Source organism: Rhyacophila brunnea, unplaced genomic scaffold, assembly GCF_057557595.1.
Source record: "Rhyacophila brunnea isolate RB1 unplaced genomic scaffold, BYU_Rbru_1.0 scaffold_5, whole genome shotgun sequence".
In the NCBI taxonomy this organism is placed as follows: domain Eukaryota; kingdom Metazoa; phylum Arthropoda; class Insecta; order Trichoptera; family Rhyacophilidae; genus Rhyacophila; species Rhyacophila brunnea.
The window spans coordinates 4401763-4423959 of NW_028233170.1; the positions used below are offsets into that span (position 1 = coordinate 4401763).

General features: G+C 36.4%; 1 protein-coding gene across 3 annotated transcripts in view; it reads right to left on the bottom strand.

Annotated features, from left to right (window-relative positions):
• Positions 1-20706, bottom strand: part of cnn (phosphodiesterase 4D interacting protein centrosomin) — a 78456-nt gene extending 57750 nt beyond the window's left edge. For 2 of the 3 annotated variants that reach the window (XM_085955941.1, XM_085955943.1), the window contains exon 1: positions 4843-5431. In XM_085955941.1, the coding sequence (XP_085812067.1) occupies positions 4843-4928 (86 nt within the window). In that variant the 5' untranslated portion in view covers positions 4929-5431. Of the gene's footprint in view, positions 1-4842; positions 5432-20453 lie in introns of those variants that run through there. The other variant, XM_085955942.1, reaches the window with a different exon arrangement.
• Between the last annotated feature and the right edge of the window lie 1491 nt (positions 20707-22197).

Below are 22197 nucleotides of genomic sequence, written 5' to 3' on the forward strand. Positions count from 1 at the left end.
CATAATCTTTAAGTTGGTCGAATTTGTCTGAATTAATGGCATTGTAAAATTTGGAGATTTCTTCACGACGATGCAATTCTCTTAAATCAGTGTCACACTGCAGATCAATAAACTCAAGTTGTAGCTCTGTCGGTACACTATCAACATCTATTGAAAATGGATCGCGTACTATTGCTAAACTTGTCTCAATTTTTGGAAGTCACCAAATCTTAGTGAAAATCGTCATTCAGAGCTTTAATAATTTTACCATATTCTTCAAATTTATATTCTGATATAAGGTTCGAAAGTGGTCCACGTTGTTATTCGATATTTGTCGAAGGAATAACTTGAGTTTTAATTAAAATCCATTCAAACATTTTACCATATCATGGGCATATATTTTTTTTCCTTGCAACGCGGAGTTAAAAGTATTTAAATGTGTCACGATGTTCAACGTAGAAAATAGTGGTTACATAGTGTGAGACGAGACGCAAGGAAGATGTACTGAGATAATACATTTACGAAACAACAAATTCTTCAAATTTTAATCTATTGTCAATATTTTTTAAAAAATTATAAAAAAGTTATTCGTTATCAGAAGTACAATTAATGATGGCGGGCCGCAAAAAAAAAAATGGGCCGCAGTTTGCCCCCCTGCTATAGATTGTAGTCTTAGTTTAATAAAAACCATATACGCATGACGAACAAAGTTTAATGTGCACTATTTATGGCGGATCTTAACAGCCTACCTACACCCTTCGTTACTGCTTTGCGGTTACATTGCTTGGCAGCGTAACGGGTGAAAAGGCAGTAAGTGAGTAAGATATACGATGGAAACGGAAACCGCACAAGAGACAAATTTTGACTGTTATGTCGAATCTATTAAATGCGGTCTCCTCTAAGTTAACAACACCTCGTCGGCATAACTACAATAAAATCTGTGACCGAGTTACCCCACTGATCTACATACTATTATTTAAATTATCATGGTCCATCATCTATCATGTCATGTTAGTTAAACGGAGGTAATTTCGATGTCTGAAATATGCGGCGATATTACACTCCATTGAAAAATCGGTGCGTAGGCTTGGAAGTGTGGCAACGATCAACCGTTGACCTCCTACCTACGTGATGTGATGAGCGATGAGTCGGTGACTGGACTGGTCAGTGGCCAGTGACTGCTTCGCTGGACGCCCTATCACCGCTGATAACGATCGAAGCCAAGTTTTACCAACACGCAAAATCAAAAATAATAACGTACAATATGTATTCTCAATCCAACGAAAACAAATAAGTATGAATGAAAAAGTGTGCACAATTTGTCGTATCGTCCAAAATATACCAAAACTATTACGGTTTGGTTCAGGCAGTTTACTACCCAATACCCTGTAAATTGTAGTCTTAGTTCAATAAAAACAAATTCGTATGACTAACAAAGATTAATGTGCACTATTTATGCTGGATCTTAACTTAACATCTCGACATGTACAGTAGCTAGTCGTTATAATGGGCGCAATCTCGATAAAACATTTGTATTTTTTTTAAAGTAGGTACTAGGTAACTTTGTAAAGCTATCTTGTCAATTAGTTATTGTTCGAAGAATTACACACCCCCGCTTGTGGAACGCCTTTCATGCACACACGTGTACAATTATTTCGTTTCAGCTGATCTGACTTATTATATCATTCGATCTGACTCCGACTAATTCAATGATTAGGTTCGTTCCTGTAACTGTAACAGCAACATACGATCGGGTTAATTGACGAGTGTCGTCCATCACTACGCTCTTTCATGTTAGGCACATTGTACGATCCAAATAAACATCATCATTTTAACTTAGCAGAAGGGCAATCTGTTATTCACATTATGTAAACACACATCAAGCAACTCCATCGTGTTACGTATATGGTAATCCGTAAACGAGCTAACTCCGTTCATGTCAATCATTCATCATAATATAAGAAAATGTACCAACAACTTTCAAAGCCAAAAGGACAAAAATAAACGTAACTATCTATAGGAAAATTGTAATTATATTTATAGTAATGGCTATGTATGGGTTCTGTTAATATTTTAGTTATAAGGATTCTAAAGATCATTAAAATATATTTATATTGTGATTAGATTACTGATTACGAATTGAAGCAATGATATGTAGATACTAATTCAATAATTAAACCTATTACTAACTACATATTTCCTGGTGATTATTGAGGATTATAGATAGACAATAAAATAAATAGGCAGGCACTTAGTTAAGTTTAAAATTCAGTTGAAAAACCAAATAAAATAATATTAATGGGGTTAAAGCTCGATTACAAAATGTAATAAAGTTAAGGTAATTTTAAGTACTTGATGATTAATTATTGTGGGACTTTCGATGAATCAAAAACATAACAAAATTATTTTACATGGTTATTGGGATCACAGAATTCCCTGATAAGTACAAACATTTTAAATTAGATAGTTATCAATATATAATTTAGATTTAGCAAGTACACGCCTATTCAATTCAAACTGGATTGAATAGAAGATGAAATTTATACTTACTTATTATTAAATAGATAAATCAAAAATAAGCTATTTATTTATAAGTATTTAAAATTAACATAGATATTATAATGTTAAGTTTCGTAACGCAATCGATTCGTCAAAAGATTTAAAAGGGGCCTCGAAACATTTAAAACCATAGTCATATAATAATTATCCAATTATACCAAAATCCTAAAATCAGACATTGGGTCGGATCTCAACGTCACTGAACGCTCCAATGTAACAGAATAATTCTCCGTGGAGGGACATTGTATTATAATACATTTATTATGTATAGCTATTGACTTAGTATTAATCAAAAAGAATATATATTTATATGTAGTTATTTAGACTATGAAAAGGCGTTTGATTCCATCAAAAAAATCTCAATTATAGACACCCTTAGCAACCAAGGAATTTACAGACGCTACATAAACATATTGAACAGTATATACAGTGATGCCACAGCATGCGTGAAACTCCACAAACGGTCGTGTAAATTCCCCATTAACAAAGGTGTCCGGCAAGGTGATACCATTTCACTTAAATTATTCACTGCTACTCTTGAGGACTTATTTAGCAAACTTGATTGGGAGGAAAAAGGTGTTCCAATTAACGGAGAGCACCTCAGTCACCTGCGCTTTGCAGATGATATTGTTATACTCTCACAAGACCCGAAAGACCTCCAAGGTAGAATGCAAGAACTCGCGGATGTCAGTCAAACGGTCGGTCTAAAGATAAATGTCTCAAAGACAAAAGTGATGAGGAACTGTTTTTCGGACCCTGCGATTATCTGTATTTCTGGCACCCAACTCGAGCAAGTCAGCAGCTACATCTATCTCGGACAGCAGGTATCCATAGACGGAAGCATGCACGATGAAATTGCTCGAAGAACAAAGCTGGGATGGAATGCTTTCGGACGTCTGAATAGTATCTTCAAGAGTGACCTACCATTATGTCTTAAGCGTAGGGTGTTCAACCAATGTGTGCTACCCGTGCTCACGTATGGCTGCGAGACGTGGACCCTCAACACGAGAGATGTCCAAAAGTTAAGAGTCACACAGCGAGGCATGGAGAGGTGCATGTTGGGCATCACGCGAAAGGACCGTAAGAGAAACGAATGGGTTAGGAAGCAGACAAGAGTACGCGATGTAATAGACGTTGCCAAACAGCTGAAATGGAGATGGGCGGGGCACATTTCTCGCCGAAAGGACGGCCGCTGGACAAATGCCGTCATCCAATGGTACCCAAGGGGTACGAAACGGCCACAGGGTCGCCCTAAAACCCGCTGGATTGACGAACTGGTAAAGTTCGGCGGAAATACGTGGCAGCGAACGACACAGGACCGAGAGAGTTGGAGAAAGCTTGGGGAGGCCTTCATCCAGCAGTGGATTGACCCCGGCCGATGATGATTCTACACTAGATTGGTTTCGTCCGCCTACTTTTCTCTACCAGGACATTCTCAACTAATTTATGTAATAAACTATTATGTGTCGCTCATCATAAGCAGGCTCAGAATGCCGCCTCTTGCAATAATTTAGTATGGTATATATATATATGCGAATTTATTATGTATCGGCCAACATATTTTATTATTGCTTCTGATCTACGACAAATAATAGAAAACTTCTTTATAAGTTTGACATAAACACAGACGAAAAGCGTATTTCGACGAAATATACTTTCAAACGTTATAAATATTCGCACTCGTTCTAATATTTGCCGCCCCTAAGAAGTGAACGGTCTACCTACCCCATGGCCGCCACTGCTGAAGCGGGCCCCGAGGCCAAGATCTTTGACTGGCCCCCCTACCTATCGTTAAGCTTAAAGGCAGTGTGATGCGTAAAATTAAGGATACCCAGTGAATTTTTAGCGTTTTTTTGTGTTTTTAATACGTCCACCTGCCGCAGGCGACTTTTCTTGCCATTAAGGAAGTTAGTGATATGTGTTTATCTCATCTATCTGGTCGACTCGCCACGCCGGGCCCCTAGGCTAGAACCCTGTCAGCTCCCCCTACCTACCCCCACGGGACGTCACTGATATAAACTATGAAGTTTATTATTTTCGTCCTTCGGCCTCTTGCAAAAGAATGGTGAGAGAAAAATTGCTTAAAGGGTGAATCATTTCCATGGAAATTATACATAGTAAGTTTTATTCTACATTATATATATTATTTTTTATTTCTCACAAAATAGTTTTATAAAAAAAATACAAATTAAAATGTTTCGTCGTCTTTAATGGATCCCTCAATAAATTAAGTAAAATCGAGTAGCTTATAATATTAAGAATAACAGAACTAAATTATTACGGTCATAATAAAGCTTTGTTTACCTGAATGCACTTAATTCGCCTCCCAATACTGTGACTCTTCGAGGAGGGCTAACTAGCCCCGCGAAGCTCCTTTCGAAGGACGACATAGTATTAATCCTTTTTATCACAATTTCACAGACATGTCAGCAAATAACGTCAAATTTATCATAATAAACACATTGTCACTACGCTGATTTTTGCAACGGACAAAACAAAACAACACCGTTCAACTGTCACTGTCGAGACAAATTCAAACGAAAATTCGCGAGGGAAAATTTAATAACGAACGAGAATCACGTCTCGATTGTGAGACACGCGTATCTATCTAGTCACAAAAAACGACGTCAACAAAACACAACGTTTAAATCCGTCGTAAAAACAGGGAAAACAAAACTAGCGTCGTCGCATCCTGTCCTGCGATCGTGGATGATTAATAATAACCGGAGAGTGTTCGGGGGGACGAGCCCGCGTTGTCAATTGAATGAAGGATGGTTGACGAATGACGCACGAGCGCATTATTGCTTGCAGCGGGTTTGATAAAGGCACGATGTGTTTAGGCGTAGCGCCGCGCGGGAGCGGGGCGGCGACTGGGAGCGCGCGAACTGAAAATAGACGCGAATGACCCGATTGCCGACGGGAGATCACAACAGCAGGGTTGCCGAATAATAAAACGGTATATTATAATTTATTTTAGATATTTCGGGAAAAAAAAATTGTGTCTTTGTGGCGATCACACGTGACGATAGTTAAACGTTCAAAAAAATTCACAAGCTAATTAAAAAAAACACTACCATGAAAAAATAATAATAGAAAGTGCATTGATGATTTATTAAGGCAAATACACACTATTAACACGTCACGTGAACTCATATGCTAGAACCATTAGAACATCCAATAATAAAAATTGCCTGGCTTTTGTATCTCACTGAAAACAAAGATAGTGATGAGATCACGTGACTCAAAAATGTGAACATTTGCAGAAAAATTCATACAACGCGTGTGGTTGGTGGTTCGACATGTTACGAGCTACGTGACTTCTGGGTGGTTCTGACACATGCATTTATTATGCACACTTTTTGCCGATGGCACGAGCTTGCCGTGAACTCACGTGTGCTTACGTGATAACAATGAAATTATGCCTTTAGTTACACATACTATAGCCGGCAACGTATTAGATTGTCTTATTTAGCATACTATTGAATAATTCGAATTTCCGCCAATCGAATTATGTGCACCATTGGATTATACTTTTTATAATTTATAATATTATCTATATATGAATTGTAAAAAAAACTTTGACAACGTTTACGTACACACAATCGTACATACTGCATAATAGGGTTCGAAAAACATGTTTTCTTTCGAAAATTTTAAGGCCTGTGACACGATGCACGATTATTAAAATATTATTGCATTTCAAAGATTTTCTTCAAATGGAGCCTTCTGTGATATAAAAATTGCTGAAGGCAAATTTAGTTAGCACATGTCACGTTTGTGTGCAAAAACATAAACAAAATATTTTATCAGAGTTTATAATATCACTGTCACACGTTTAGGTTTAAATCTTTATACAAAACGGTCTTCTTCAATAACTTTGTGACAACCCTACGTCGGTGGCAGCAAAATAATATTATAGGGAGAGGAAAGTGAGGGGGGACCACAGCATCCCGATGATGCGCTTGCGCGTTGCACTATCATCTGCCGCCATTAGGGAGCATTCAATTGTTCGAATCTTCGTTTCAGAAATGCCCTCTGGCAATATATACAAGGAATTGAATTTAATTCGTTACTAACATAAACTTCGCCGATAACAGTATCTATGCTGAGACGACTGAAAAAACTACCTACCGCAAACATGCAAAAGAGATAATAATAATGATAATATGCCTAAATAACGTAATTATAATAAAAGTATAATATTTTTAATGATCATTTTCGTTGGAGTTTTGATGGGATTTGAAATAAATAATCACTACAGACCAGTGGCGAATAGTGGAGGTAGGCTGTTAAGATCTGCCATAAATAGTGCACACTAAACTTTGACAGTCATACGTATTTGTTTTCATTGAAATAAGACTACAATGTACAGATGGTGTTGGTTAGTTTTAAAAATTCAATTACACCCTGCGATAACCAAGTCATAATAGATAATAATCAGAAAATACTCGGCTATCTATAAAATATCTAAAATTATGCAATTAAACAATACATAAATTTGGATATTTTAAAGATAGAATAATATTTTTTTATCTATTATAGTTTGGTATAGGCAGGGCTTAATGAATTTAAAAATTTATTTTTAATCCAACGAAAACAAATAAGTATGAATAAAAATGTGTGCAAAATTTTGTCGTATCGCCAAAAATAAACCAAAACTACTATGGTTTCATTTAGGCATGGTTTAATTGATTTTTAAAAAATAACTAACAAGCTGCAGTCTTATTTCAATAAAAACAAATACGTATGACTAATAAAAGTTTAGTGTGCATTATTTATGGCGGATCTTAACAACCTACCTCCACCCTTCGCTACTGGTAGAATGTCAGGCAGACGAATAATAAGATAAATGCGACAATGCCTACAGAAGTGGGACGAAAACTATACACAATTTTGACAACTGTCGGCAGTTTAAAAATACATTATTTCTTCATTACAAAAATACATTGGGTGACAAATTTATTAAAATTACTGGCATTAATTATCTAAGTATGTATTCTTTCCAGTCGAACAAGGATTTACGCCAGTTTCCAACCAAGCAATTTCATCGATGCGAAGTGCATATTATTTGCCATTAACCGAAAGCGAGACGGTTTGCAAATGTGGGCCAAACGTACGCGCTATTTCCAAAAGGTTCCCTAATCAATTTGTCCCAACGCACAGCTGATTTTGACACACCGCACCCGCATAACATAAATAATTGCAATGCATTTTTCAATACAGAGTGCTTCTTGCAAAACCATGTGGCTAAATATGATTAACTTATTACATTAATTGTGTATTTATACTTAAATGGAGATACTTAATTAATGTTTATTAATTATCTACAGAATTTCTTATCGCTCGCTAAGCTTCCTCTTGCGTCTACTTAGTCTTAGGTCATCGAGACATCATTGCATCATAACTCTCGTGTCTACACGTCACAGTGGCGAAGGGTGGAGGCAGGCTGTTAATATTTGACATAAATAGTGCCGATTAAACTTTGTCAGTCATACGTATTTGTTTTTATAGAACTAAGACTACAATAATTTACGGATGGAGTTGGTTAATTAAAAAAAATCAATTAAACCCTACCTAAGCCAAACCATAATAGTTTTGGTATACTTTGGACGATCCGACAAAATTGTGCATACTTTTTCATTCATACTTATTATTGTTTTCGTTGAATTAAGAATACATATTACACAATGTTGTTGGTCAGTTTTTTTTAAAATCATTAAACCCTGCACCAAGCCATAATATATAAAAATGTTATCATATCTATAATAAAATATCCAAAATTATGTATGATTTAATGTCGTAATTACAGATATTTTATAGATAGACGAGTATTTTTTGACTATTATCTATTATGGCTTGGTTTTCGCAGCGTATTATAATTGTAAAATTTTAAGAACTAACCAACACCATCTGTGATTTATTGTTGTCTTAGTTCAGTGAAAACAAATACCTATAATTGACAAAGTTTAGTATGCACTATCTATATCGGATCTTTAGAGCCTACCTCCACCCTTCGCCACCGACACGTCATGTGGACGGTGTTACAGTCTTCCAAGACGCCTAGTTAAGATTCTCCTGTGGTAGGTACCCTAATCACTTGATATATGAAAAAACTACCTGATGTAAAAATATAATTTTATAAAAATTAAAAATGGTATGTTGGATACTGTTACGTAGTTTATTTTGTAAGTAACATAAATACACTTTAAATTGAGCAGAACTTTTATATTGAATCGCTACTAAAAGGAAACATTTTTATATGATTCTTGAATGACCTATTTGTAACTCGCAAGTGACTGGATAATGTATAACAGGGGTAGTCAACCTTTTTATACCTACCGCCCACTTTCGTATCTCTGTTCGTAGTAAAATTTTCTAACCGCCCACCGGTTCCACAGTAATGGTGATTTATAAAGTATGGAAGTAACTTTACTTTATAAAACGTATAAAGCGGAGTTACAGCAAGTTAAAGCATATAATAATAATTACTTATCAAATACTTTATGTCAGGCTTTCGCTAAGTTTGGCAGAATGAATCTTTATAAAAGAACTTACTGTAGTTAAATCTATAGTTAATCATAGAAACAGGAAGTCTGATGAAATTACATTTAATTAATTTTAATTGTCATTGGGAATTTTATGAAAACATAATGATTTTTTTTAAACCCCTACCGCCCACCATGAAAGATGGAACGCCCACTAGTGGGCGGTATAGACCAGATTGACTACCCCTGACGTATAACAATATTTTGGGGCATACTTCCAAATTCCTCACAGCACATCGGTTGGGAACCTCTAGCATAGAATGTGAGTTCATAGATTTGTTTTTTCAAAATTATGTATTTTAAATCGTACAATCTTAATTAAATCTTGCATATATTTAGTATTGAATAAAAAAAGTCATTACCTAGTCTAGTCTTTCATTAAAGATTTCGTATTCCCAAGTGAAAAATCTTCCTCTCAGTGATCAATGATTCACATTCATGACTTACGGCTAAAGACCACTCCGGAAAATGCATCGTCCGATGCATTTTTATTTTTCAGACCTCACTCGCCCCCCTTTGGTTTTTCTAATTATAAACACCTCGTCGGCCAATCCATCGCACTTGCCTCTCTTAAAATAAATGGTACCCGCTCCGCAGGGCTCCGAACTCCTGGGAGATGTGCTCGTGTCATCTGCTCATACGACATGCTCACCAATTAAAAAATACACACGTTAAAGGCAAATAGTTTTTTTTGCATCATTATGTTCTGTTTTGTTTTTGTGTATAAATTGTAGCGACTGGCTTTAGCAGTTTTATCCATTCTGTTTATCTGTCTGACCAATTGGTTACCGTATGCAAATTTGCAGTAAATAGCTCGGGTTAGTATCGGGTTCCGGCCAACACGCTTTATCCACAAAACAGATTGGATAAAACTGCTAAAGCCAGTCGCTACAATTTATACACAAAAACAAAACAGAACCCAAAGACGCAAAAAAAATCTATTTGCCTTTAACGTGTGTATTTTTTAATTGGTGTGCGGTAACCGGACAAAACAGAACAGCCAGGGGAAAAATAAAACATTCACTTTTGTGGAATCTATTTATTAATTAAATACATACTTTACGATATATATATATATAAATATTTAATATTTTAAGTGAAATCATTCACTGTTTTCTAGGTATAATATACACTTTTTTTACAAAACTGTTATTTTGAAAATAATGCAGTTTTTTTATATAAAATTTTATAATGTAATCACTGCAAGTTGGCCATTCGCCATAAAAACCTCAATTTTATTTATCTGTTTGATTTTGATAATCATGCACAATTATTGCCACTCACTAAGGGTCTCATACTTTTTCTTTATAACTCCAAGGTGACCTGTATGAGCACTGGCTAATAATAATCGTTGGTAGAAAAATGCATTATTTTCAAAATATCGGTTTTGTAACAAAATATACATAATACCTAATAAACAGTCGATGATTTCACTTGAAAATATTAAATTTTTACATATACCTATTTCATTTATAAACCTAAGTTTTAAAAGTACTTAATAATAAATAGATTCCACAAAAATGAATGTTTTATTTTTCCCCTGGCTGTTCTGTTTTGTCATGTTCTGTTCTGTCATGTTCTGTTCTGTCATGTTCTGTTCTGTCATGTTCTGTTTTGTCACTGTTCTGTTTTGTGATGTTCTGTTTCATGGAACCGTTTCTGAGATGTTTCCGAATTATGTATCCATGTTAATTAAAGTCATCTTGTAAATTATTCTTTGGATAAAAAAAAAATATTTTAAATGTTTTAATACAAATGTCCACGCACAGATTTTTGACTATTCGTCGGTTGTAGCGACAGTATCATAAATGTAAAATGGAATTCTACCAAGAAAATGCTAACTCAATTAATATGTATATTTAATTTGATAGTAGTGTTTGCAGGATATCGACAGGGCCGGTCCTACCAAATGCGAGACCCAATTACAGTGTATGCGCTAGGCCCCTGCCCCTGTGTATGGAGGGCTAATATTATATTATTCCCCTACAATTAACGGCCGTTGCTTAATTGAAAAAAAACTATATATTTTTCAACAATTTACTGGATAATTCAATAACACATAAATAACAATACTACGTATCACTCTGATGTTTTCATGCCTTTTTATCGGCAAAATCATTCATATACTTATATTTTTTTTTTCAAATTTTGAATAATTCTTATCCAAGTACCTATTAGGAATTAATAACATACACTCACAAACTACAGTAGCTTATTTTATTCACCTAACAATATTGTTCCGTACTTCTTCCCTTTGGTGTCAATGAGAATATCTTAGATCTGAGATGCCAAAAGTGCGAGGCTCGATTGGACCCATCGGTCAAATCGCCCTAAGACCGGGCCTAGGTATGGACGTGCGTTGGGTTTGAACCAGCACTCGAAATGGAAAATTTTACGAACCGGAACGCTCGATAATATTATGAAAATATTAACGTTGTTATCTAATTGTATATGTATTTTATAAAAATAAATCTGTTAGATTTTTTATTATATGACATATCTAGCTCAGGCGGTCAAATTAATATTTCCACGAGACGGAGCGGTAATTTTGGACATTTTATGAACCGGAACGGCGCTCCGGTGCGTTCCGGTCCATTTCGAGCCCTGGTTTGACCAAGTGGTTGCGCACATGCATATGTGTAGCGGCAAAGGTTTACAAACAATTGTATGCGGACATAGTGTATATTGGTCTGAACTAAGCACAAGAACGATAGTCTCTGGATCACCGAACTCTAAAAATAACGTCAGAATTTACGCTTGACGCCACCGTGAATGAAAAATAAAATTCCGGCCGACAGTGAAACTGACAGAATTAACTTAAAACACAATGCAATGGGACAAGGAAAACAAGAATAAAGCGATTAAATGCGGCGCCGGAACAATTCGCATCTCCTCTTCATGTTGCAGATTCTCCTACGAATTACAAACAAGGTGCAAAAGACAACTAAAAATGCTCAAATTTAAATACCAGCAGGAAATAAACAAACGCACAGTCTAGACATAATTAAATGTACGCACGGCCAGTTAGTTGAACAAGTAAATTTGAAAATAAGCACAAACATTGTAAATACGTAAATCATTAATTAATATGGGAATTGTTTCGTGTACACGTAGACCCTTTCTAAACGATCACATTTAATGTTTAATATTAATATAAATTAACAGACACCTGTGAATAAAAACTATAACTATTTTGTTGTTACTTCATCCACTGCAGAGAACTGAAAGTTTATATATTAAATTTCATACAAAAAATATAAGTATACTTAGAATAATTAACGCTGTTTATTGCTGAGAATCAACACCATGCAATGGTGTAGGGCAGGGTTTGCGAACTTTTTTACGTACGCGTGCCAAAATTTCCCAAATATTATTTTTCAACTGTCTGACGTGCCGAGCAGTTATGGAAAAAAATAGTTTTTAAAAATTCTATTAAAAAAATGACGATGCTCTAGATACCACTCACAGAAGATAGCACATATATAGCTTTATCACATTTTTTTCAATTACGCCATACATTTCAGTCCACCAATTATAAAACTGTCTGTCAGAATTACTACTGCTAGCTGCACCAAGTTTTTGTTTCTTATTTGGTGCAGTCATTTTTGTGGGTAGAAATGAAATTGTTTGTTAATGTATTAATTAGTTTGTTATTTACGCACAAATTGACAACAGAATTACTCTGTTCAGATGAGGCATTCTCTAGCTACAGTGATCTCAAGCATGGCCCCCACAAATGGGGGGTTGACAGGCCTCTAAGATAAACACACATCACAAAATTGTACTAATAGTAAACAATGTCACCTGCGGCGCTATTTCACTTAAACCATAATTAAAATTACGTGGCTGTGCGATGCAATATTTTATTGTTTATCAATATTCGATAAAAAATACCCTCACTTTTACCTCGAACACTATTTGGAATACACAACTGTAGATAGTCACACTGCCTTCTACTTTAGCGATAGGTAGGGGGGCCGCCAAAGATTCTAGCCTGGGAGCCCGCTTCAGGATGTGGGGGCCATGATCTCAAGCATTGTAAATCGATCAAAATTAGAAGTTCGCGGTGCGGAATTCCCCGCCGCCTGATGAGGTTATTGCTATAATATTATATGTGACACATAGGACCGACCTAATTATCCAATTACATATTTATTATTTTATTTATTTAAATTATTTAAATTAAACGTAATGCTTATTCTTGAAGAATATTTGCCTGCTATTTTTTATACAATTTGATCTGTCATTTATTATTATTATAGGTATTTTTTAATCTTCAAACGCGTGCCATAGGTTGGCCACCGTTGTCGTAGGGTTAAATAATTGTATGGTGTATACCTATACATGTTTACACAAAGTGCTTTTTTCTACTAAACGGGCTCGATATATAGATTTTTATATAGAATAGTGTAGTTTACTAATAGTGTGTTTTTCTCACTTAACTGGTCCATCCGCAACGCCGGGCCCCAAGGCCGGAGCCCTGTCAGCCCCCCTCGTGTGAGGGTAATGCACAATAATATAGAAATGAGGTATAATAAAATTAGTCTCCATATCTTCATATATAGGTTTGCAAACAACCTAACTTGTATAGTACTGTTTTTTATGTAGTTTATAACTAGATGCCGTTTTATGAACTATGCACTTGCAAACCTGTGAGTACATTATTGTGTTAAACTTTTCGCGCTTCCTTTGCAACAGTCCGCGCCCCCCAGTTTGGAAATCGCTGCACTATGGAGTGATTTACCTATATTATCCGTATCGACCAAAGTTGAAAAAAACTTTCTTTAATAGAGATGGAGCCTAAACGTATGAAATTGAAGCAAAAAATACCACTGCTCCACTGATTAAGTTACCTACAAGTGACTTCACATTGCAGGTTCACGTGCAGAGAACTTCACACTACTGCTATGACATATTTTTTCCATTTTTTGCGATAAACTACCATAACAATAAAATGTATCACAACGGGTATTAATTACACAACAACAATAATTAATTATTATGTTGTCAGGATTTTTTATGCTTCGATTATTTATTTACATACATTGTAATGAAGTGACCGCACCTGCCTGCTTCATTGAAAACCACCACTACTCTCAAAAGTGACAATATTTGTATTCGCTCCTTCGTTTGCCGCCCTTTATAATGTGTCACCCATATGCAGGGCTTTTTTGTAATGTAACGCGGTGGAACGGCGATCCGGCACCTTTTTTCACGGTATTTTTAATGTTTTAAAAGCAATTAGACGAAACAATGTTCGCGCGTACATAGTACAACTTAATTTTCCTGAATCATCTGATATGAAAAAACATATGCTGAAAAACTATCTCGCGTGATATTTGCATTGAATTCCATTGCCATTTCTTCAAATGAATGGAACGCAAGTTTTCGCAAATGAATCTAATTATTACCCCATTAAGAGCTTCGTTGAAGACCAAAACAGTTTCGGTACTTTTGTTCATCAAACTCGTCGGACCACCTTTGACACTTTTCGATCCTTTCAAAATACGTTGATCAGTGGTTACTAAGTGGAAGAGCATTCGGCCATAGACTCTACACTAATAAAAGGAATCGAGACAATTTGTCAGACGAGAATTGGACTGAACTTTGAAAATCACCATTGCCACCACAAAGGTAGGGCTGACAGGGCTCTAGCCTGGGGGATCGACTAGATAAGTGAGATAAACGCACATCACAAATTTTCCCTAATCGTAAAAAATAGCCTGCGGCGCTAATTACGTTGAAACATATTAACATTTAAAAATATGTGGTTGTGTAATTGCATTTTTTGGTTAATGATTGGTAATACACTGAATACCTTTAATTTTACCTCGAACACCAATTGAAAAACGCTACTATATAGCGTCACACTGCCTTTAACCATAGTGATAGGTAGGGGGGCCGCTAAAGATCCTGGACTGGGGGACCGTTTCAGGATTTGGGGGCCATGGAAATTACTATATACCTACTTTTATTCAAATATATGATGTTTCTACAATTTTATCTTTTACAACTTAAGTTGTTTGTTTGTTTGTTTAATTTTTTGTGCGCGTCGTGGCATAGGAAATGTTACTTTATATGATATTTGAACATAATTTTCTTTAGTAGGTAAGAAGTTTGGCAATAAGTAAGTTCCGGCACCTTTATTTTTCGAAAAAAGCCCTGCCCATATGCAACGCATGGCCTGCCCACCTCCACGGCACATCACGACCAGTGGGTAAGACGCTGGCCTTTCATAGCTCCCGTGAGATTATTATAATATGTACTTATGTGATTTTCTCAAAGCTTAAGTGTTTGTGTTTGTTTTACTTCTATTAGGTACTAATTACACTGTTGTTTCACTACACTACTGTCATTCGACATCATGGCCTGTTGTAGTATTAAAAAGAATATATATTATAATATTATAATAATTGGGAATTCCATATTTGAAAAAGTAGCACAATTTAGGTACTTAGGAACTGGGATCTCTGAAAAAAATGATCTTGACACAGAGCTTGCCTGCCGACTGAAGAGTGGAAAAAGAGCGTTCTTTGCATTGAAGAGCATATTTGGGTCCAAACTGCTGTCCAGAAAAACGAAATTTCGGGTATACAACGTGATCGTAAAACCTATAGTTCTCTACGGATGCGAAACCTGGAGCATTACGGAGAAACAAGAAAAGGCTATCCAAGTATTTGAAAACAAAATTCTCCGAAGAATACTTGGACCAATGAAAGAGGACCAAGGGTGGCGCATTCGTAAGAATGCCGAACTTTACTAGTCTTCCGGCAAGAAGGCTAAGATGGGCCGGTCACGTTGTAAGGTGCGAAGAAAGCAGAGCTCTCTACAGGGTCTACAAGGGAGACCCAGTGGGTATCCGGCCTCTAGGCCGACCTCGGAAGAGATGGTCGGACGCCGTCAGCAGGGATGCAGCGAAGCTGGGTGTGACCGACTGGAAAAGAGAAGCTCTGGACAGAGACGCCTGGAGGATGGTTGTGCAGTCGGCCATGGACCTAAATGGACCTTAGCGCCAGTTTAATCATCATTATAATATAATATTACAATATAATATCTTTGGGCCAATCAGTGAGGATGGCATCTGACGACGACGGCACAACCGTGAACTACTCCACGAGCTCTTTGATGAGCCTGACGCCCTAACGTCATCAGATATATTAAAGCCCAACGTCTACGATGGACCGGCAACGTGGCACGTGTAAAACAAGTATTGGTAAAGCATCACACGTAAAGGATGTGGTGAAGGAAGGCCACAACGTCGCGTCGGTGGGTTAATGGTCTACAAAGAGACTTGTGGCACTATGAGTGACTGGATCGACTGAAGGAGACCGAATAGAGCGGAAGAGCGACACGGTATACATCCACCCAGAAGAAGAAAGTATTCTTGGTAAATGCGGAATAAAACCGATAAAGAAAATAAATGTTTCCAAAAATGGTCAATCGGATAAAAACAATAACCACTTCAAAAGTTTGGCTTACGCGTAAGTCAGTTTTAAGATACCTATGCCTACCCACTGCACCATGGCCCCCACAAGGGGGGGGGCTGACAGGGCTCTAGTCTGGAGGACCGGCGAGGAATTTGCTTTAGTAGTAAAAAAATCGCCTGCGGCGCTATTTTCCATCAATTATATTATTATTTAAAATTATGTACTTGTACGATACACTTTTTAATTGTGTATCCAATGCTCGCCATCTCCATAATTCAAATGGATGTATTAAAATATACAATAAAACACTAAACATACAAATTAATTTTACCGCGTACACCATTTGGAAAACGCTATTGTAAAGCGTCACACTGCCTTTATCCTTAGCGATAGGTAGGGGAGGCCGCCAAAGATCCTAGCATGGGGGCCCACTTCACGATGTGGGTCCCATGTACTGCATTATACGGTTGTCTAATTGAAAGTATTTAGTTTTTTTTCCAATAAATACGAAGCGAAGGGGAGCTTTACCTAAACGTCCTCAACACTAATAAAATTATTAGAATGACGTTGGGTCACTACCAGTGGCGGCCGGTGGTCTTCAGAATAGCATTTTCTGGTAGTGCGCAATGGTTTACCTTCTATACCCAGCATTGGAGCATAGGGCAAGCACAAGTTCGCGCCACAACGCCAACTCTTGCGCCTCCGCCATGTCAGACCTGCAGCACGTAGGTCGCTTTTGTAGCACCGCTGCAGGGTGAGGGAGGGCCGGCCATGGCAACGGAACCCTTGAGGCTGTGCCATAAGGGTATGAAGTGTCACACTCTTTGGCGGCAACAGGAACACTTGTCCTAGCCACGTAACAGTCGTAAAGCGTCTCTTCGTGATTACCTTAATCACCGAAGGCTGCCGTGTCAATAAGCTAAGATAATATCTTAGTGTATCGTGCACTAATACGTATTTGAAACGTCGAACTTCTCAGAAGGTAAATTAAATATGTCTCTGTTTATTTATTCTATTTCTTAAAAAAGTTTTTAAACAGTTAAAATGATTTAATATCAATAAAGAAAAATAAATATCACGATTTATGGCTTTACGCTCGAACAATCAATGCGTCAGCCAAATATGAACCGTTCTAAAAACGGATGACGTACGCTTGGTCACTTTGTTAATAGTGAATAGCAGTATGTTTAATTCTTAAATTTCACATTATTATTAATTTAAGTGAAATTATAAAATAAACTAACATTGCGTGGGTAATATTTATATTGTAAATCAGCGTTCCTTCGAACTCAGATTTATTTCTGATGTATTTATATGTCATTAAAAGTATGTTTCTCTTATATTATCGTTCTTATTTATTATTCAGCTATGACCTACTACTCATGTAGTGCTGCTGTGTTTTTTTTATTAAGTATATTGAATGTATTTGAGTGGTTTAGAAATAAATGCGGGAGTTGGTATTTTCGTAAAAGTTTGGCGATTCATTAAATCTTAAATGTGAAATTGTTAAAAATTAACTCGCCAACATCGTTATAAAACAGAAACTGGCGTTTTTGTTTCTAGAGTCCTAATTTCGTGCGCCGATCATAAAGTGTGTACAAAATACACAAAACGCTAAAGGCCATATTCCATTGGCAGACGCACAGACCCAACCCGATCCAACGATGGACGCCAACCGTCGTCGCTAGCTATTTGCAATTACACGCAACGATTCAATCTCGTTGGTCCTTGATTTGATTGGTTAAAATAATACTAGTGTTGCTATTATTAAAAATATTGGTTGAGTGAAAACTAGATATTTCTTAGATTGGTGGCTACACTGAACGCATTCCCGCGCAATTTTACGTCAACAAAACTGAGCTGTCAGCTGTCAAACCTAGCGAGCATCAGATCTGTTAAAATTTATGCGGCCGTTTGACATTTATAGAAAGTTTGTATACTTATTGTTAATTTATATAATGAATAACTGGGCGAGCTTGAATCTCCAAACCAATTGAGTAATTCGAATATCGAAATCGAATAATCCAAAGACTAATTTATTGTAGCGAGTGGCTATATTTCAACTGGCTCAGGCGGTCAGGACTCGCCGTAAACGAAAACACTGGGTCAAAAGTTGGCTAACTGAAGAACAGCGTGATCGCCATTGAATATGGCGGGTTTTTTTACGTTCCACACTATATCTTTGGCGTGTATTTATTCGACGAGGACTGTGTCCTCGGTGATACTCCATATATATATTTTAAGTTTTCGCCATCTTGTAGTTGTTCAGTTGAAATCGACCAGTAGAATGAAATGAACGACCGTTTGCATGACTCAGGCGCATATTCGGCTATTTTCGTACGCTTTCGGCAATCTTCGCTTGATAATGAAAGGATCGCACGACGGATAATAGAAAATTTTCCACTTTCGACCCGATCGCTCACGATCCTTGAAAACCATATAGAATAGAGTTTGACAGTCGTGGCAGACGATCGGGCCAGACGCAATCTGCCAATGGAATATGGGCTTAACACAGGAACATTGGACTACCGTTTAAGAAGTATACAATGGCCTCATTGTAATCTTGTGCAAACTGAAAATCCATTTGGATCGCAATCGCTTTGTGCACATGAATGGTGTATTGTTCATAATACTGCTACATGTTCTACTTCGCGAAGTGAGTGATACACATATGAATAACAATGAAAAGTTGAGTGATATCTTCAAAAATGCAGGCAGTGCGTAGCACTTGGATGGTATTAGAGGAGCCGCCGCTGGTCACTACCACTTTGCTTTGATTAGGGTTTGTCACTCTGTCAGAAAATGAAATCAGTAAAAACCGAACACAAGTCAAAAAGGTACCTAGTACTTATGCTTACGCAGGTAAAAAGATACTTGAGGTGCTGACGATTAAAGTAGTATAAGTGACATTTAATTATGAATGAGTTGTGTGCTGTATTTATCACAAGGCCCTCATATTATACCTACCTATATAATAGATACATTTATCGCTGTATAAAAATTTTATAATATCCGTGAAAACATATTCTAGGAACTGCTTTGAATGAAAAGTTTTATAACCATTTTGTTTTATTAGGTACGCGAACTTCTGTCATTTTGCGAAATGGGAATAGGTAAATGCTGCTATTATTTTCAGGTAATTTTATAGTACTTAGGTACCTACTCCATGTCGTTTTTGTGATCAAGGTCTTTTGAGACCTACTGTAACCCAATAATATGTAGGTTCTTCGGTTGTTTTTCAGTATATTGTGTTAAGTGTAATACTATATATATGGAGTGTATACGGCGGAGCTACGGGATGCTGGTTTGACCTGGAACGAAGCAAGAAGACTGGCGAGCGACAGGGATTCTTGAAGGCGCCGCGTGGTGTCCATATGCTCCAACTAATGGGCAGATGTGGCCGAAGAAGTGTTAAGTTTTTGGCCTCAAAACACTCAAAATGACGATATGGGGTAGATACTATAATAATAAGTATTACTTATTTTCATAGCAATGTAGGTATCTATTTTTAATGTTTTGGGCATGACTTTGTACCTAATGGTTAGGTCCTTACGATGTACCTATCTATAGTATAAGGTCCTAACCCTTCAAATGGGCACTAGAATCTCGGTAAACTGACTACTGACTGGGACCGACCATATTAATATTGTGTGGCTTGCGTTTTAATAAAATAATATGTGATTTGTAGTTGGTAGAGTCCACTTTGTAGACATTCACCATTTCGGTCGTATTGGAATTAATTAAGATTTTGTAAATAGCAAAGCAGTAGTATCACAATATTCACAAATTTTGTTATTGATTTTAGGTCACTGTTCTCCATGTATATCTACAACCGCCTATTCACAATAAATATTATACATACACAATATATAAGCAGATATATACATAAATTCCGTTGACGGTTTATTCTAAATAACTAATAACACCATAAAATAATACTTACATTTCGTCATTTTTGGTGTAATCGTTATACGAATTTTCCATTGTGAAGCAGCTTCTGCAAGCTAAAGCTTTAATTCGTCTCAAATCGTATGTCTTTTTATAACTAATAGGTAAAACATTGGATAAATTCACTAAAAGAATAGCACGTTAACTACTTGCAAGTAATATTGTTATTTCTAAACTAATTACCGAATCGGAAACTTCAACCGTTGTAAATTGTAAACCGCCGGTTTGAAAATTGACAGTTGAGTTGTGACTTGCGAAGCAGTGTTGCCATATTTTCAAAGTGGAATTATAGTACAGAGCCTCCAAAATTATAGTATTTGGGGAAAAAATATAGTATGCGTTGTCATCTGTTGAAAATGTAAAGGTTTTTGTTTCTGAGAAAAAAATAAACGAGAATTTGAGAAACCCCGAGACCCCTTTTTATTTAGGTACCTCTTCCGACCAAAAATGCTTAACGAAGAATTCAAGAAATTTCATTTTAAACATCAAGTAAAGTTAAGTCAAGTGATTTTTTTATGTTTTTCGAGCAATTTTTTTCCAAGTTCCCCAAATCTTCATATATTGCGAAATTATAGTACTTTTCACCAATTTATCAAACGGAAAAATATCGAAATTTTAGTTCTTTTACATATTTTTTTTGATATTCAAAATTATAGTATTTTGGGCGTACTACACTTGTTTAACATTTTACATAGTACGCGGACCAAAATTATAGTACAAATACTATAGTTATAGTACGGTTGGCAACACTAATGCGAAATGAAGTATTGTGCGAAGTGCAGCCAATTGAAGCAAACATGATAACTTCACAGCTGTTAAAGATAAAGTAAACCTTTTTATTACGAAATATTTATTTTCAGGTGACAGCATTTCCGCAATTTTTATATTATTTTAGTTTAACTATATTATCTTATATTACCACAATATGGGACTTACCTTGAAAACAGGTGTTTTTTTTTCAGGTAGGTACCAATTGGACGGTGCGTATTACCTAGGCACCTAAATTTATCGGAAAAAATTAAATAAAACGATTTTATTTTCTCATTCTATCTTGTGTCCTTTCATCAATTCAATAATTATTACCTATTTAATCTCATTTCCACAAATGTTTTATGAGTTTGCTTGTTAATATCTGTACCTCAGAGGCAGACGGATGCAACTCCGTTTTTGGGGAAAATGAGTTTTTTTAAGAATCATGCTAAAGGCTTTATCTATTAGTGGCAGAGAGATGAAAGTCTTAGTCCAAGATATGCATAGCATAAAGATGCAAATGCCATACCTACCTTAGAAGCAGAAGGATGCAAATCCAATAATCCACTAAGATAAAATTCTCTCAAACCGTCTGCAATATGTACTAGACGAGAACCAGCCAGGAGAACGAGCTTTAGAGGAGGATACAGCACTATGGACCATATTATCCAAGTCATCAGAGAAATCAGAGCGGTAACAGGATATCCGCTATCCATGGGTTTTATAGACTATGAGAAAGCGTTCGATTCCATAAAGAAATTTTCAATACTCGATGCACTCAGAAATCAAGGAATCCCCGGGCGCTATATAAATATTTTCAATAATATATACAGTAGCGCAACAACATCTCCATAAACCATCGTGCATTTCCTATCAGCAAAGGAGTCCGACAAGGTGATACAATCTCACCTAAACTATTTACAGCTACATTTGAAGACTTATTTAGACAACTTGACTGGAATGACACGGGTCCCCATAAATGGAGAATA